Genomic DNA, 16,958 nt, shown 5'->3' with positions numbered 1-16,958 from the left:
GACTCTATCGTGGGGGAGCTGGACATCCGGTCAGCTCCAGAATTGAACGGGGGCTTCCAGTTAGGACCTTTGTGGCTCTTTGAGTATTTAAGGTTGCTGACCCCTGATATAGAGAAAGAACAGGGCAGCCCCTGCATGCTGGATAATTGCTGTTTCCAGGTTGAGAAAAGAATCAGTCAGTTGAGATCTAATCTATTAATCAGTTAAATTGTATTGACTATGTTTGCCTTAGAATGGTAAGTGGTAAGGAGAAGAGTTTTTTGGGAAACCAATATGTAATCCTTCAATCTGAGGCGATGGGAACATGTTAGAGGCACATAAAACCTTACATGATGCAGAAAATAAAGTTTTTTCTTTTTTACCACTTTAAGAATCAAGGTAATCTATTAAACAGAGGGCAGTTCAGGAGCAACAAAGGAGATGACTCTTGTCTAATGACACCAGCATTGACACCAGCTACGTTGACTAGCAACTAATCTGGACACTTTTAAGAAGACATCAGATGAGCTGATAGCAGGCAGGGGTCCCTTGGTAGCGGCTGGTCTTAAGGGCCCTAGGCTACCTCATAGGAATGGATAGCTGGGAACAAGATTGGGCAGAGTTCTGGATTCCTACTGTGCTTCAGTTCGACCATCCTCCAGCATGGAGCCTTAGGTGGACTTGGGGGTCTTTGTAGTTCCAAGCGTGGGTTTGTATGGACAATATAATGCTACAGTTGAGATGTGTCCAGGAGACAGGCATGTCTTGGCATTTAAAATTAATAACTTTGGGAATTGGAAAACTCTAGCCCAGAAGAGTTTCCTTCTCTGCTATTTTAGCTGATTCTGGGTGCATCTGATTTAAAGCTATAATGCCTAATTAAAAGATACATTCCTGTCTTTTATTTTTTACTTGAAAGAAAAATAACGGAAGAAACAGTGGAATAAGATGGAACACAATATTCGGAGATTAGGGCAAACAGGCTGTGTAAAATTGAAGAATTTTTCAGGCAGTGATTTATTTTGGCTGTCACAACTTGAAGGGAGATTTTCTGTATCCTTTCTCCTGCACAAAAATCAGCATAATGAACTGTAGAGGTTTTTCCACCGGATTCTTTTGGTCGCCAAAAAGCCTGGGGTTTGCACTGGGGGAGGGAGAGGGGAAGATGGCAGGGGTCTGAGGTCCCCAGCTGAGCCTGGCTTTCCTTTAATTTATGCCATCCTAACCTGATCTGAGATGCTGCCTGGGACTTTCTCCCTTGGCATTTTCTGGGCGGGCTGGCTGGAGATGACGCCTTGCTTGGCAAACCCATCTCGCTTGGGCTGCATTGCTTTCAGCCCTGGTTGCCATCCTAGATTTCCCTTTTGGAGAGGAAGGAGCAGGTGTGTGTGTGTGTGTGTGTGTGTGTGTGTGTGTGTTGGTATGGAGGAAGATTCTCTTCGCTGCTTACTTGAGCGCTGTGCATGAGCACCCCCTCCTGCCACAGTGATCAATCAATCAACACAGCTGGAATAGGTCTACTAGTCCAACCTCCTGCTCAACCAGAGACCCTAAATCATTTCAGACAGGTGGCTGTCCAGTATCTTCCTAAAAAAAAGGGCGGGGGATGCTTCTCTTCTTGATTAGTTTCCATCCATTGTTTCTTGTCCTGCCTTCTGGTGCTTTGGAAAATATGTTGACCCCTTCTTCTGCTTATACCCGCCCTAATGTTTCACTGTGCTTTTTTTTTTTTCCTTTCAGGGTCATATGAATGCGGAATATGTGGAAAGAAATATAAGTACTACAATTGTTTCCAGACCCATGTTCGAGCGCACAGAGGTATTGATCTCTTCTGCACTGCAGAGGAATTCTGGGAGTAGTTAAGAAATGCGGGTGGGAAGAATTGTTTCTGAGATACTATTTGCATTCACAAATAGGGTTTTTCAGGATTTTGTCCAGTCACATTTGTGCTCGAATGCCACAGCCAGTTTGATATCTTTAGACAAATCAGAGAAATATGCCCCATATTATTAAATTTGGTATCGGTTTAGAATACTGAACAAAATAACGGGGGGGGGGGGAGTGGGGGGGGAGAGAAACTGCTGGCCATAGCAGAGAAGCCCCACCTAATTGATTGTGGGGCTGTCTTAAAATGGAATGCAGAAGACGTGAGGCAGCTTTAATTAAATTAGCCATACATGGTATGTTCACGGAGAGGTTTGAATTGTACCCAGTGCTGCAAAGAACAAGCTACCAGAATTGCTGTTGCTCCCCCTCCTCTGCCAGCATAAAGCCAGCAGTGGTTTAGATGAGCCTCCAGTCCTGAAGGAGATGCGTGTAACTCCTTTGATGGGTGAGGCCTTCACGCTTCAGGCCCTCTCATCTGCATGGCATCACTTCTCTTGGCTGTCTGCTTCACTGCAGAAGGTTAAATGCCACTGACGACAGAAAGACCCCCCACCCCAAATAGTACGTCCTAAAAGTTAAAATATTGCAACGAGACCCGAGGCGCTGCCACCTTCATGCGCCCAACCTCAAATCTATGACACAGATTTACCTGGCCTCTTTGGCATAATTCTACCTTTTCTTCTGGTTTTGCTTATCATGAAGGGAGGGGATTTGGATGGCAACCTGTACGCCCTCGGAACTGTATTGACAAGCGAGGGGCTCTGCCTGAGATGAAGATCTTCAGGCTATTTGGTCTCAAACAGACACGTTTCTTTGGCATCAGATCTGGGAAGGAGGCCTTTCGACCTCAAGCCTGTAAACAAAGACGAGGATGGGAGGGTGCTTATTCCTGGGAATGCATTCTCAATGCGGTTCTTCTCTTCGCTTAGACACAGAAGCGGCATCAGGCGAAGGAGCCTCCCCGGGGAGTAAGTATTGACACCCTTCTCAGATTGTGGAGTGATGCTTTGCGAGCAAAAGGTCCCCCCAGTTCCAGGTTCTGGGAGAGGAGAGGGAAGCCCCCTTTGTGCCCAAGACGCCAGAGAGCTGCTGCCAGTCACGGTCCAGAGGGGGGCGAGAGGGATCCAAAGGTGGCCTGAAGCCAACGGGTCGGCTGTCACCATTCTGTTGTGAAGAAGCCTGGTGGGGCCAGTGGGGAAACCCCCCCTCGCTTTCAGTTGGCCAGTGTGAAATGCAGCTGCCGTGCTGTGGTACCATGTGCTGGTGAAGAAGAGGCTCCATCGTTTGGCGACTTTGTCTTGTTTTGCCCCTGTGCTGATCTTCCCTTCCACCGCTTGCTCTCTTTGCTTTGTATTTTTTGCTAAATTGTTTTCCGCGTTGGAAAAATACTCTAACAAAGGAAGGAAACAACCTCATTAATAATTGGGATATCATGAAGCCGGTGGTTTAGCTTTCCTTATTTTGGATCCTCTGAATACTGTTAGGGATGGGTATCACCCAAGGATTGGGGTGGGGGGTGTTTTGTCTCTACCACTGCGTTTCCCCCCCTCCCCAAAGCATCAAAACAGAACAGGAAAAATGCTGCTTTCCTTGATTTGGAAATTTCCAAAATTCCTTGGTGTCAAAAGATTTTGAGTCCCCGAGACGGTTCCATCCTTTGCTCAAGATTAGAGACTTCAGGGCCTTTGTTGGGGTTGAGGTGTGCTAAGACCAGGGAGCAGCCGGAGGCGAGAGTGGTGGTGGAAAGCCAGGTGCCGGTAGAGGGTCTGCGCATGGGGACTCCTCGGGGAAGCCCTGGGTTCTCCTTGGAGTTTCTCGAACGTTGTGCTCTTTCCTCCCCACAGATAACTTTAGGTACACGTGTGACATTTGTGGGAAGAAGTACAAATACTACAGTTGCTTCCAAGAGCACAGAGACCTGCATGCGGTGGATGGTGAGTGTCAATGTCTGGATCGCTTGGCGAGAAGAGGAGGGTCCCTGTTCTCACAGAATGTTAAGTAGGAGCTCAGTCAGCCCTCATTCCCACCCTCCCAATGAAGCTGTAGGAGTTGGGAAATATTAATGGCTAAGCTCAAGCAGCAGCTTATCAGAACAAGCCAGGATTTCCATTTAACCCTTGTGTTTCCAGAAAATCTTGAATTTAAGCCAAACGTGGCTTGAATGTAAGAGTTGCTGAAAGAAAGGGATAGGCTAGATCAGTGATGGCTAAACTTTTTGCCGTCACAGGCCAAAAGCGGGGGCAGTGTGGGGGGGTGCGTGCACGTGTGCCTTCATCCATAAATCAGTGTGCCCCTCCCTCCCGCGCATGTGCATGCAACACCCCCCACACACACACTCCCCCCTGCATTTGGCACATGATGGCCCGGTGGGCCCGGTAGGCCCATTTTTGCCCTCCCCAGGCTCCAGAGGCTTTCTTGGAGCCTGGGAGGGCGAAAACAGCCTTCCCCACACATACCCCAGAGGCCCTCCGGAGGCCAGAAACATCTCGTTTCCTGACTTCCGGTGGGACCGGAATCAGTTGGCCAGCATGTGCATGCACGCTGGAGTTGAGCTAGGCAACACTCGCGTGCCCACCAATATGACTCCACATGCCACAGGTTCACCATCACGGGACTAGAGCTTCCCATCTCCTCCCAAGGCAAGGGAAAGGAGGCACGGGGCAGGCAAGCCTACAGGCTCTGGCACCCGTTCTCAGGACCTTTAGTTATTGCTTAGAGCTCTTCGCAGGTAACCCAGGCCTGCATTTTATGGAAAGAAGCTGGAGAGGGAAGCTGTTGTGCAGGGCTGTTGACACCATTGGGTGATGCAAAAAATCAAAATCCAAGGGAAACCATTAGAATGTTGTTGTTGTTGTGTGTGTGTGCTTATCTACATATACCCAGCTAGTTTAGAGACATAATACCATACAACTTTTGGCAATAAAGTTTCAGCCAATAGAAACTTCTGGCTCAATGATTCCAACACTTTAGGAAGTCTTTGACTGAGGAGCATTCGGGCGAATGCTCAATGGATGGAGAATGGAGCCGGAAGCCCTGCCGTGTTGCAGTTTGAAGCACCCGTGGGTGTGTGCAGAGATTAATCCACTCTGTTGGGAGAAAGAGTGCCTGTTTGGTGGATAGGAGAGTCTTGGGGCCTCTTGGTAGAGGTAGGCCGGTTGTGTTGCTTTTTGGAAGTAGTCTGACTCTTGTTAAGAAGGACTGCAGTTTTTTGCAATCAAGTTGTCACACTTTAAAAAGAAATAATAAGTGCAAATTTTATATCCTGAATTGGAAACACGCATCTTATGATTAGTTACTTTAATAGGGAGATTATAAATTAAAAATACTATACATGTGTGAAATGTATGTTAGTCTATTTAAGACTAGGGATGAGAGCAGGGCCCGAGGGATCAAGCCAGGGAGGCGTTTCCACACGCCCCGATCAGCTCTCTCCTCCTTCTCTCCTCTTGCAGACCCCTACGACCAAGCAATGATTGCCAAGGAGGAGGTGAAAGAAGAGGAGCCCGAGCCCTTTCAGAAGATTGGTCCAAGTACGATTGACCGAGTTTGCAACTTAAGTAATTAACTAGCTTTCAGTGTTTCAGAGCTGAGGTTTCAGGCCCAAGCCAGGGATGGAGCGGTTCTCGCAAAGGCAGGAAGCTCTCACTAGTCCAACAGAAAGAGCACATTCTTTGCCTGTGTGGGACCCGGACTCCATTCCTCTGGGCACGGCTGGTGACAAGTCGGAAAATCTTCCTTGGATGTATCTTTCATTGGGGTTTGTTTAAGGAGCACCGATAGCAACTGCTAGGTTTTCCAAGGCGTAGCAGGCAGAATAACTCCCAGGATGCCTGAAAGCTGCTCGGTATCAGGTCTGCTCGTTGGTCCATCTGTCCCACGACTATCAGCACTGACTGGCTGCAGGGCTCTGAACATCCGTTCAAGCAGAGGGGTTTTTCCCAGCCCTTCCCTGGAAACGCAGGGGTGAACCCGGACCTTTTGCACGCAAAGCAACAGCTCGAACTCGGACTGTGGCCATCCGTCAGGAGACAAGCAACCTGCTTGCAAATAGCACTCCTAAGTAAACCAAAAAATTAATCTTCCACGTTTGACATAGAGAAGAAACAAACACGGTTGAGTTGGGGAATTATAAAATTATTCTTGCTTAACGTTACATACTGTTATAAGCATCTGGTTAAAACAATCCAATTTGGCCAAAGTATTTAGATGTAAATACTTTATTGCAAAGAGAAGGAATTAAGCGCATGTTATTTATTTTAATAATTATATTCAGACATAGGAAAAGCATTCCACTTGCATTTCTCATGACTTAATTTTAGAATTCACAAAGAGCTCTTCATTAAAGGGGAAGATATTGTCTAAGTATTGTCCTCTGGGATAAAAAAAAGTCAATTACAATTTTGTAGTGTTTTAATTTGATTGCTGCTGCATTCCTTGTTATGTTACCATGTTTTCTTCGGGAATAGGGTGAAATTGAGGGTGGGGAGCGATATTAAAACTAGAAATTGATCATGATCTGAGATGATAACTACCCCTCGTAAGCGCTGATGAGAGAGCGACTTGGCCTTTGCTGTCTGCGACGGTTTATACAGCCCCCTCCCAAACGCTACTTCTGCAAAAGGAAGTCTAGCCTCTGTAGCAGCCGTGTGTTTTCAGCCTCTCTCCAGGAAAGAGAGCTGGGGCAAAACAGAGGAAACAGTTACCATGAAGGTGGGCGCCCAGGGCCCCCTCGGTCAAGAAAACTTGGAACTCATCTCACGAGGTCACGTGGGAAAAGTCTAGCCTGCTATGCTCTGAATTGAGATCCATGTTTGGGTCAAGGGTTTTTGGGAAAACCTTTTCTCCTTCTGAAAATTGTTTTCTTACTTTGTAGAAACAGGCAACTATACCTGTGAATTCTGTGGCAAGCAGTACAAGTACTACACGCCATACCAGGAACACGTGGCCCTTCATGCACCAATCAGTGAGTATCCAGCTGTGACACAGCAACCGGGGAGACCCTGAGATCCAGGATCTTTCAAGGCAGAGGCCAATCGCACCTCTAAAGCGATCACGAGGGACAGACCAGTACTGGCATATCTTCCTGATAGCTGTACTTTGGGGATATACCTTGAGAGAAGGAGTTGTTCATATTTCAGTGCAAATAGTCAGGCCAGATTGCCTATAATTGTTAATATTATATTAAACTAAATAAAATTATACCTGTATTTTGCAGTTTACACATTTTTGACAATGTAGATTTTTCAGCTGGACCCATCACCTGCTTATGGCTTATATAAGATACCGTAGCTGTTTCTTCTCAGTAAATTGAAATATTCAAAAGTGTGGGAACCCCATTTGCTTACTTTGTTGCAGCCATCCACTTTCAAGGACCGGCCCCTCGGTCCCATTCTCCTCCCTGCACCTGTCCCTAGTCAGAGGGACTGCCTCTGTCCTTCACCACCTCTTCAGCTAGGCCACCTCGGCTCCTTTGCCCTCTGAATCTCCAGTGGCAGTCTTGACACTCTTACTCAGTTAAAGCCTGCTCGGATTTTGCTTTCAATTGGACTGGTTGAAAGCCCAAGAAGTAGGACAGGAAAGCCTCCTTCAGCTCAAGCATCTATCCCTCATCGCCCCAGGCAGTATGGAGCCTCATGACAAACAGTCCCCTCCATTGTCCCCCCTTTCAGTCCATTGAGGTCGGTGGCCATCACCTCGTCCCCACGGAAGCAGATTCTGCATGTTAACGCTAATTTCTTGAGGAAAGACTTTCTTTGGCCTGTCCTGATCTGTTAGGACTGCTGTTTTGAGGGGGAGAACGGCATCCTCACCTTCATGTCTGCACCTCAGCATGTGGCTCTTTTTCTAAGATGAATAGCCCCAGTCTTGTAATCTGGGGGTTTTGTGGGCAAGTGCTATTGCAGAGGCTTCGTAGGGGAATCGGTGGTGTCAAATTCAAGGCATCCTTCTGTCTTCTTACGCTGCGGAGAAGATTGCCTGTAGCCTGCTACAGTCTCCCTGATAAGACAGTCGTCTTATCAGGGAGACGAACGGCATATACTGTAATTTTTGGAGTATAAGATGCTCTGGAGTATAAGATGCACCTACCTTTTTTGGTGAGGAAAACAAGAAAAAGAAATCTGCCTCTGTCTCCCAGCAATTTTGCCTCGTTACAGCAAAATAGCCTTCTTTACTTTCATTTTTATTTTCAGCATAGCTTGAGTAGCACAAAAAAAAAAAAAAAATGTTCCCAGCCATTTACCTCTTTGCAGCAAGCAGCAGAGGCCAGGGCAAAACAGCTGAGAGCAAAACACTCAGCTCTCAGTCGGGCGGCCGATCCAATCAACTTGTGCTAATTAGGCTGTGCTGAAGCTGAAATTGGCTGTTTCTTCTTGTTGCTTGCTGCAAGGAGGTAAATTGCTGGGAGGCAGAGGCCAAAGGGTGGGGGCCAGTGGGTGGGTGAGGCTACATTCGGTGTATAAGACGCACATAAATTTTCACCCCCTTTTAGGGGGGAAAAAGGTGCGTCTTATATGCCGAAAAATATGGTAAATATAATAAATAAATAGTCATTTGTCTTGATTGAGGCTGAGTTTATTGTGCCAATAAGTTACTCATCCCAAGCCCTTGGGAGTGGAATTTTGGAGGTCGACCACCTCCTGGCCTGGAGGTCTTCATTAGCTCTTGTGTGGCCAATGGCCGTTGACAGACCTGTTGAATTAGGCCTGTCCTTCCTCTTGACCTGCATCCTCTATCAGGCTCTCTGGGTTACCCTAATTTTTTGAGCAGAGGGAGAATAGCTTTGTGCTCTGTTCTCTGTGTAAGGTTTTTTTCTTCAACAGCCCCCCCTCCATTAGGTCCCCTTACCACAAAGTATAGTCCAGGTGTTGTCAGTGGTGCTTTAGGATTGTAGCAAGTGTCGTCCCCTTCCCCGAAATTCCCCTAATAGTTGCAATGTCAGATTGGTGCAAAGCCTTTGCTGGAGCCCTGTTGTTCAGCAGGAAGGGATGTGAGAGGCAGCAGTGATCGGGCTGGCCACCCACCTCACTCACACTGCTCTTCCGCCTGGCAAAGACATTCTAGGCAGTGTGCCAGAAAATTTGGGGAGGGGGGCAGTATTGTTGCATTTGTTTACAAACAAATACCATCTCAAGGCGAATTTGTATTTGTCTTTTATCTATGGTTTCTTTGGAGTGGGGTGGAAATCATGATGCAATGGGTAAGGGTCTGATTACAATCCAGATCACATTACAGAGTGGTTGTTTTGTGGGGAAAATTGGGTGAGACAGTACTGTTGATGTAGCCTTAAGATGCTGGCATAAATGTAAGATATAAATAACTGAATAGAATACTAAATAATGTTTTGAAGTATAGAATGTTACACATTTTATTTTTTTATTTTCATCATATGTGCGTGCTTTGATTGGAACAATAAAAGACAGAATAATGAAATGAAAATGTCCCTGTGCGATTGTCTTCCATGTTAACTCTTAATTAGATGTAGCAGTAAATGGAGACTTATTCTGTAAATTCCTAAATTATACACCCAGATATTTAACTTTCAGACAAACAGAATAAAAAATTTGGTTCAGAGAAATTGTAGGGAAGGAAGGAAGGAAGGAAGGAAGGAAGGAAGGAAGGAAGGAAGGAAGGAAGGAAGGAAGGAAGGAAGGAACGAACCCAGTTCACGTTTCTGATTGATGGGACCTCAAAGGAGGGAGTTGGCACATAAAATTGTTGTTTTCTAGATGGGGACAGAGAGAAGCCTGATTTTTTAGGATTTCTATTTGGCTAAAGAAATCTAATTCTTTGTGGTCAACTGTATATTGATGATGAATGTGCATAGATTTGAATAGGGTGGTTTTGGAGAAATTCTTACTGTGACTGTACATCGCAGCAAACCCATGTCTCAAGATAACGTTCTCTTTGTGAGAGAGGCCCTCTGGTGGGTGTCATGTCATGTCGTGTACATTTTTACTAAAAGCGGTGCCTTTGGGCAGCTGTTTCAGTGTAGTAAGAAAATGTTTAATTTCTTTACTTTACCAGTTCATTAACACTAAGGCTGGTATGGGAGGTTTTGAGCTTCTTGAAAAGCGGAAGGCGAGAGATGCCCCCCCCCCAAAGGGCGCTTGTCCCCTTTGCCAGAAGGTCTTGTGGGGATCGGGCAGGGGCTGTGCAGATGACACTAAAGCTGACCGAAATTGGAGAAGCCAGAAATTCAAAGCCCTTGTGTCATGCTTGAGAATTTACAGTGGGGGTGGGGGTGGGGGTGGGGGGCTGCAGCGGGGCCCAGTGTCCTAAAGGCTTTGGGTAGGGGGAGCATGGACATCTTGTAGAGAGGGGGAAGCGCCCTGGCAGAGGCAGGTTCTGGGCACTGACTTCTCTATCCCAGCACTAGTTCTGAGTGTTCATATCCAGAGTACTCTCGATCTCCACTCTTCGTGGCTGTGAAGACCCAGGCGAGCCAATCGGGCAAAAAAACGCCGACGGCGCCCATAATCCGGTGCTCCACCCTCCTCCACCGCACTCCCTCCGGTATCCCACCGGCGGCATCCCCGTCACAGACGTTCCGCGCTCCAAATTCTGGATCCCCAGGAAGCAAGGCCACCACAGGTACAAATCGTGCTTTCTACCATCCCAATTGATTAACCCCCCCCAACTGCCTGTGCACCCCCAGGCCCCAAAGGGGATGGCACCGGTGGTTCCCGGGGACGCGTGACCCTTTGCGTGGGGACCAGAGCCCCTGAGAAGCCCCCGAGGGTCCCGTGAGTCCACAGAGAGCCTTGCCGAAAACGTCTTTTAGGAATATGGGCAAAGGATGGAGGAGCAGACTGAAGAAAAAGTGTCCTTAAATTGAGTGAAGGTGGATCATTGAAGTTATTTTGATATCAACCAAGAAAAATATTTTCATTGGAAAAAAGGAACAGAATACTATTGGATTTCCTTTTAGTTTAGTGTTTTGTACTTTTTAAAAATAGAAACAACCTAAGGATTTGCTAAATCTTGAATGCCATTTTATGATGTTCAACTGGAGGCATTTATTGTGGATTATGGAATTTTTTTATATGTATATAATTTTTTTACTGGCCTTTTTGTCTACCTGTTTAGGAAAAGCAATATGTCCTTGTATTTAGTATTATTTTAAAAACCTTTTTGACCCTCCTTGTCCCACCGACATCTTCCCCACAGACCAGTCCAAAATTGGTGGCATTAAGACGCATGAGTGGAATGGTAGACGAAGGAAGAGAGGTCGGGCTTGGTGAGGATGGCTTGCTCTCTCCTCTCCTCTCCTCTCTGGATGTAAAAGAGTGGGGCCCCTTGCGACTTGGGTTGAGGGCTGGCCAGGAAAGGCCTTTTCCCTTGTTTAAGTTGCTCCTTCAGTGATTGAGCCGGGAGGAGCAGGCAGGCTGGCTTTGGGGGTCCCCATTGGCAGCAGAGCAGAGCAAGACAGAGGGAGTCCTTGTGGTACATGGAGAGGTCCCTGTGCCTGTGATTCAAAGCCTCTTCTCTTGCCTGGTAAGCGATTGAGACGGGTGAGAGCTGAGATGGAACGGATGTCAGCATTTCTGCCAGATCCAGGGACAGTTTGGGGTCTGGACTCTTCCCATACTTGCTGCTGCCGGCTGTTTCAAAGGCTCCTGCACTGGGCTGATGGGCTGAATCATGGCGGGCCTCTCAGCTGGCTGACCAGGTGTTTTCTGGAAGCCCCTGCCCTTCTGCAGGAATTGGGGTTGCTTCCGAGGGAGAAGGCCCTTGAAAAACCTAGGGAAGGAGCAGGCTTGGGGGGAGGATTTTGGCCACATTTCCCTGGGAACGAGAGATAAGAGGGCAACATTGGTGGCGGTGGAAATCGTACAGTGGAGGGGGTGATGAGTACACTAATTATACCAAAGAAGCCCCAAATATCTCCAAGCACCTGATGTCTTAAATGTGAAGGAACTTTCCTGACTGGAGCAATAAAGAGAGAGTTACCTGCCGCACCTTGTGACTGTAGCCTTCAGATGCCAAAAGCTGAGCCTTGGAGTGAGCCAGTATGTAATCATGCACCGCACAACATTGTGTATCATTGGGATGTAAGTGAGAGGCCTGTCTCCCTTGTCCCTGCGGACTCACATCTGTGCCAGGGAAGACTGGGGTGAGTGTTGCCTTGGCAAGTGGTTGTGAGAAGACACTTGGAGGCTCCTGCTTTGTCCTGTAGGGCACTGGCTTTTAAGAACACTCAGCTCTGTGGCAATTCCCTTCGCTTGCTAGATTTCATAATTGCCTTAAAAGAAAATAGTTTCTTTCTTTCTATCTATCATAGAGCCATCACTGATTTGGTCCTTTGAACAAATGACTTTAAAACCCTGCGAGACGCTTTGCTCTCAGTATAGCCCCTCCCCATCTGTGGCAAGTCACTATGCGAGGAAGACTCTTGTGTGACGCTGTCACAGCAATACGTGGGGTGTTTGTGGAGAGGCAGGTGATTTGGGTTGGTTGAGACCCTCAAATTATTTAAACTACCAGTATTTCTTTTTGTCTCGCTGAGTGAACCACATGTCTTCAGAAATGTGTACTTTGGGGGTGGGTGAAGGAGGACATAGATTTTGCCTGCTTTTGTGCCTAGACATGATTATGAATTGCATCAAACTGTGGTCCATTGTTTCTTCCTTAGGATTGAGAGAATCTTTAAACACATGTTTATTTTTTATTATACTTTTAATCCTCTCAATAATGAGAATCACCTGGATTTATGGCAAACTGAACAAATCGAGAGACATTACAAAAACAGAGCATAAGGTTGATTTGTGACGATGTCCAGGCGGCAGCGGGTTGGGATGGGAGGGTCTCACCAGAGCCAGCAGGGCTGCACTGCTCAGGCTGTGCATTTCCACACAGCACAATTGCACAAGCGGTCCAGGGTTGCTTGTGTGGGCTGTGCCGCTTGTGAAGGTAAAACAAGGTTAGGGTAATGATGGCTGCCATGTTGAACAGAGAATGGAAAAAAATGTAATTTTTAATCTGTTACTGTTTTATTTTCAGCAAAATTGCACAAATTGCACATTGTAAAATGATAGGCCTCTGCCGTTTGCCCCTGAAGTTGGTTCAGGCTACCCAAGCGGGCTTCTCCGGCTGGTTCTCGTGTTTGGCATCAGGTCTTTAGCAGAATCTTCAGCTGCTTCAAGCCTGGTGAAGACTCTGTTCCCATTTCCTGGGCTGTTTAAGCAGCCCGAGAGAGAACCTTCTCTGCGTCTCCTGCTGACGGGCCTGCTTGAGATCAACACTCACCAGCCCCTTTCTGTTTTTCCTTATTCTCCCACCCAGCAGAAAGTGCTTTCAGTCGAAGAGTGGAAAGCAAACTGCAAAACAACTTTGAAGAAACTAACAGCAGCTCCCAGAACTCCAGTGGTGAGTACTTGCCCTTCCCTGGACACCATTGTGCAATGTTGCAAATGTCCCTTTCCCCCACAGGATGAGCAAAGAGCAAAAACCTGGGTCTGGACTTAAAGGGGGCCCAGGGCAACAGGTGAGCAAAGAGGGACATGCCTGGTTCCTTGGTGTTTCTTTCAGCCACCCATGTCAGTCGGTGTCTGGGACTTTCTTTCTTGATCTGGCCAACTGCCAGCTCTGTGAATTTATTAAAGTTGGATGCTGCCGTCTCTCAATGACTCTGAGCAGCTCACTGTAATCAAGGAGATTCCAATAAAATCAACACAAAATAAAAAAATAAAGATAAAAGACAGCAAACTAGATGATGTGTGGGGTCTTAAGATTACCTTTGGTGAAAGCCTGGTTGAAGAGGCAGATCTTCAGAGCTCTTCTAAAAAAGAGCAGAGGGGGGGAGGGTTTGTCATCCAGAGTTTGGGGAGAATCTCATTGCAGGGGGCCCATGCATAGGAAAAAGCACAGTGGAAGGCTGTGTGTCTGTTGCAGGCAACAGAGGGGTCCCGTCCCCCCTTCGTGAGTCTGTCTCAGGTTGGAACGCTTTTGCTGGCTGAATCAGACTGTAATAACTCCCCGGCTATTCTGTCAAAAACATGATCATTGCAAAGAGAAAAGTTTCTTTAGAAACAGAAGCGTCTCCAGCCTCAACTTTCTTGGCAGAATCGGGATGTACTTGTGCATCTATCATGGCAGGAATCACAGGAAAGACTGGACTGTCCAGGGGTGAAGCCCCACCTGCATTTTGATTCCATTTCTGTCATCCTGGGAATCACCTGCACTGAAACCTCTACTCAATGGACGGTTAATGGCGGAAACAGCGGCTATGAAGCATGTGTGTGTGTAAGGGGGGGGGGAGAAAATATTTTAAATTGATTTATTAATTAAATGCTGCAACCCTAGATTTAAATTCCCTGGGAAATTAAAAACCATCCTTTTATATGGCTGTCTTTTTTGAGTTTCGAAGTGATTTCTGCAAAAGCAGCTATAATGTGAGCTAGAGGTGAAATACATTAAATGAACCTTTTTTTTTTGTTAAATCTACACAAATGTGATTGTGCACATTACACATGCCTGAGCAACATCTGCATTTTTTCTCTTGGTGCTCTACATTTGGATCATCTTTTTTTTATTATTATTCAAGCAATCATAAAGTAGGTGAGCAGTGACTCATGACCTGCAAAAGTGCAGATGGAGATGAGGAAGACTTTAAAGGATGGTTTCTCTGCCTGGTGTGGGTATTGTGCCCCCCCCAAAAGGATGCATCCCTATTTATAACATATGGGGAAGAAGGAAGAGATGGCAGCCAGAAGCTGCTTTGTCCCAGAGGGGGAGATTGTAGGGAAATGAAGAACAGGGAAAATACACCATGATTGTTGTGACTCCCCTGGAATGCTCCGAAGTTTTTGTCTTTGGTGGAAGCCCTGCCCAATTCCACGTGGGCGCTCCACACCGTTCCTCGGTTTCTTTTTATCCCCACCAGAGTTTCTCATTCCGTTCATTGCTTTTTGGCTTTGTCAATGGCTTTCAAAACTTCCGGCAGCATAGTGCTAAGTTTCCGCCTCTTTGTGGCTGGTACATTTGCTTCAAGGGCACAGAGTCGGCACCCCCATCCCCCGCTGTGAACCAGGGAGGCCTGATTACATTGGGATCCTTGATGCCATTGGTGTCTCAATGGGAGGAAGCTTTCGGTGCAGCAACTTCCATTACTAAATTGGCTCCGGAGACTTAAGTGTCCTCTTTGCATCTCATCTATGGAGAGTCAGGAAAGAGCAGCTGCAACAGATGAGACTGAGATGGGTGCATGCTGCTTTTCTAGCGGTCGCCTGCGATACATGCAGAGGGCCTTTGTTGCTAACAAAGGACAAATTGACCCTTCTAGAATGACATGGGGGACAGGAAGGTGACATCCAGACACTCCTTTCTGAAACGCAGATTCAAATGGGGACGCCATGGAACTTGATATACGCTATCCCTCTACTCTGTTCCGTTTTGAAGTCCTCTGCATTAGGAGAAGCCTCTTCAAATGCAGAATAGTCTCTTGGCTTGGCTACAGGAGATCTTCGGCCATGGGGGAGGCGTCTCAGCAGTTTTGTTGCCCTCCACAGTAGTAATGCCCATAGCATTAAGCAGAAGACAGTTGATGGCAGCTTGCATGACTTGGTAAGGAGTCTGTGTTTCTTCACAGTGAATGTGTGACACAGTTGTGCAATTTGCTAGCCCAAGAGGTGTGGTGTGGCTGTCGGTTTAGGGCCTTTGGCCCTAAGGTGGCCCAGTCGGGGCCTTTTGTACATATCTGTCAAAGATTCTTGGCAGAGTTATTTGAAAAAAGCCGCTCAGAGTCATCTGAAGCATGAGATAATGACAAATTTGATAAATAGATAAAATGAAACCAGTCACTTCCTAATGTTTACAGTTCTTGGTGGTTTGGGGGCCTTATTGCTCTTAGGTCTCCAGCGTAGTGCTTGCATTCCTCATGGGGGGGTCTCTTCAATGTCTGCATCTCTTTCTTTTTTGCAGAAACCGCCAGTCCTCTGGTTTCAAATCCTTTACCGCTTTTGCAAAGTAAGTGCGAGGGACGGCCGTGTCCAGGGGTGTGCGAGCACCCGGCTCTTCTTAAATCGCCCCTTCCCCGCCCAGTACAGATCTTTAATTAGTAATATTTCTGGTTTTGATTTGCACTTCTGTCATCCTGAATTTGGCCGGCTGCTGTTCAGTTCACCAGAGCCAAGTCCACTAATGCGCTTTCTTGGTCTCCCTCTTTTAGAGCCATACACCTGTGGGGCCTGTGGCATCCAGTTCCAGTTCTACAACAATCTCCTTGAGCACATGCAGTCTCACGCAGGTGAGTCTCTTGGTTGCTCCAAACGTCTCTAGCGCCCAGGTCCGCAGGAAATCTGCAGTTTGGTGGAATGGTCTGTGCCAATGTTGGTCTTTCTCTCTCTTCTCTGAAAAAGTGTGTTTCCTCTTTCTATAACCAAGGACAACATATCTAAGCAGTAATCCCCTCATCCAGGAGTGTGAATGTTGCCAACAGGCATGGATGGACATTTGATAAAAGAGATGATCCTGACTGTTTTTGGAAATGTGCAAGCAATACAGGTGGTTGGTGGGAGGGAAGTTTGGGACTGAATGGTTACTAACTGGCTTCTGGGTGCGCTTCAAGGTGTTGGTTACCACCTTTAAAGCGCTCCATGGCTTAGGGCCTGGGTACTTACGGGACCGCCTTCTGCCACCGATAGCCTCTCACCGGTCAGTACGCTCCCACAGAGAGGGACTCGTCAGGGTGCCGTTGGCCAGACAATGTCGGCTGGCGACCCCCAGGGGAAGGGCCTTCTCTGTGGCAGCACCTGCCCTCTGGAACGACCTGCCCCCGGAGATACGTAGGATACCAGATCTCCGTGGTTTTCAATGTGCCCTTAAAACTTTTTTATTTCATCAAGATGGGCTGGCGTAATCCCCCCTTAGATATTTTTAACTGTAAATTGATTTTAGTTGGGGTGTTTTAAATTTATTGGGCCAATTTGTTTAATTCTTTTAAAAATTTTAAATTTTTTATGTGATGTTTTTATTTTTGGCTGTTCACCGCCCTGAGTCCAGCAGGAGAAGGGCGGTATAAAAATTTAATAAATAAATAAATAAATAAATAAATAAATAAATAAATAATAAATAAAAAATAAATAAATAAATAA

The 16,958-nt window shown here is 46.7% G+C and overlaps 1 protein-coding gene across 13 annotated transcripts in view; it reads left to right on the top strand.

Moving 5' to 3' along the window:
* Window positions 1–16,958, top strand: part of ZNF618 (zinc finger protein 618) — a 41,072-nt gene that overhangs the window by 19,052 nt on the left and 5,062 nt on the right. For 3 of the 13 annotated variants that reach the window (XM_070955871.1, XM_070955875.1, XM_070955869.1), the window contains exons 4-12: window positions 1,720–1,797; window positions 2,796–2,834; window positions 3,711–3,800; window positions 5,319–5,423; window positions 6,740–6,829; window positions 10,264–10,458; window positions 13,150–13,233; window positions 15,787–15,831; window positions 16,034–16,111. In XM_070955871.1, coding sequence (XP_070811972.1) covers window positions 1,720–1,797; window positions 2,796–2,834; window positions 3,711–3,800; window positions 5,319–5,423; window positions 6,740–6,829; window positions 10,264–10,458; window positions 13,150–13,233; window positions 15,787–15,831; window positions 16,034–16,111 — 804 coding nt within the window. The remainder of the gene's footprint in view (window positions 1–1,719; window positions 1,798–2,795; window positions 2,835–3,710; window positions 3,801–5,318; window positions 5,424–6,739; window positions 6,830–10,263; window positions 10,459–13,149; window positions 13,234–15,786; window positions 15,832–16,033; window positions 16,112–16,958) is intronic. The other 10 variants (XM_070955882.1, XM_070955879.1, XM_070955872.1 and 7 more) reach the window with 9 other exon arrangements.

This window comes from Pituophis catenifer, unplaced genomic scaffold (assembly GCF_029215685.1).
Source record: "Pituophis catenifer annectens isolate HBS135680 unplaced genomic scaffold, rPitCat1.0.hap2 SCAF_17, whole genome shotgun sequence".
In the NCBI taxonomy this organism is placed as follows: domain Eukaryota; kingdom Metazoa; phylum Chordata; class Lepidosauria; order Squamata; family Colubridae; genus Pituophis; species Pituophis catenifer.
The sequence above is the reverse complement of the archived record's forward strand: the minus strand, read 5'-3'. Positions and strand labels throughout refer to the sequence as shown.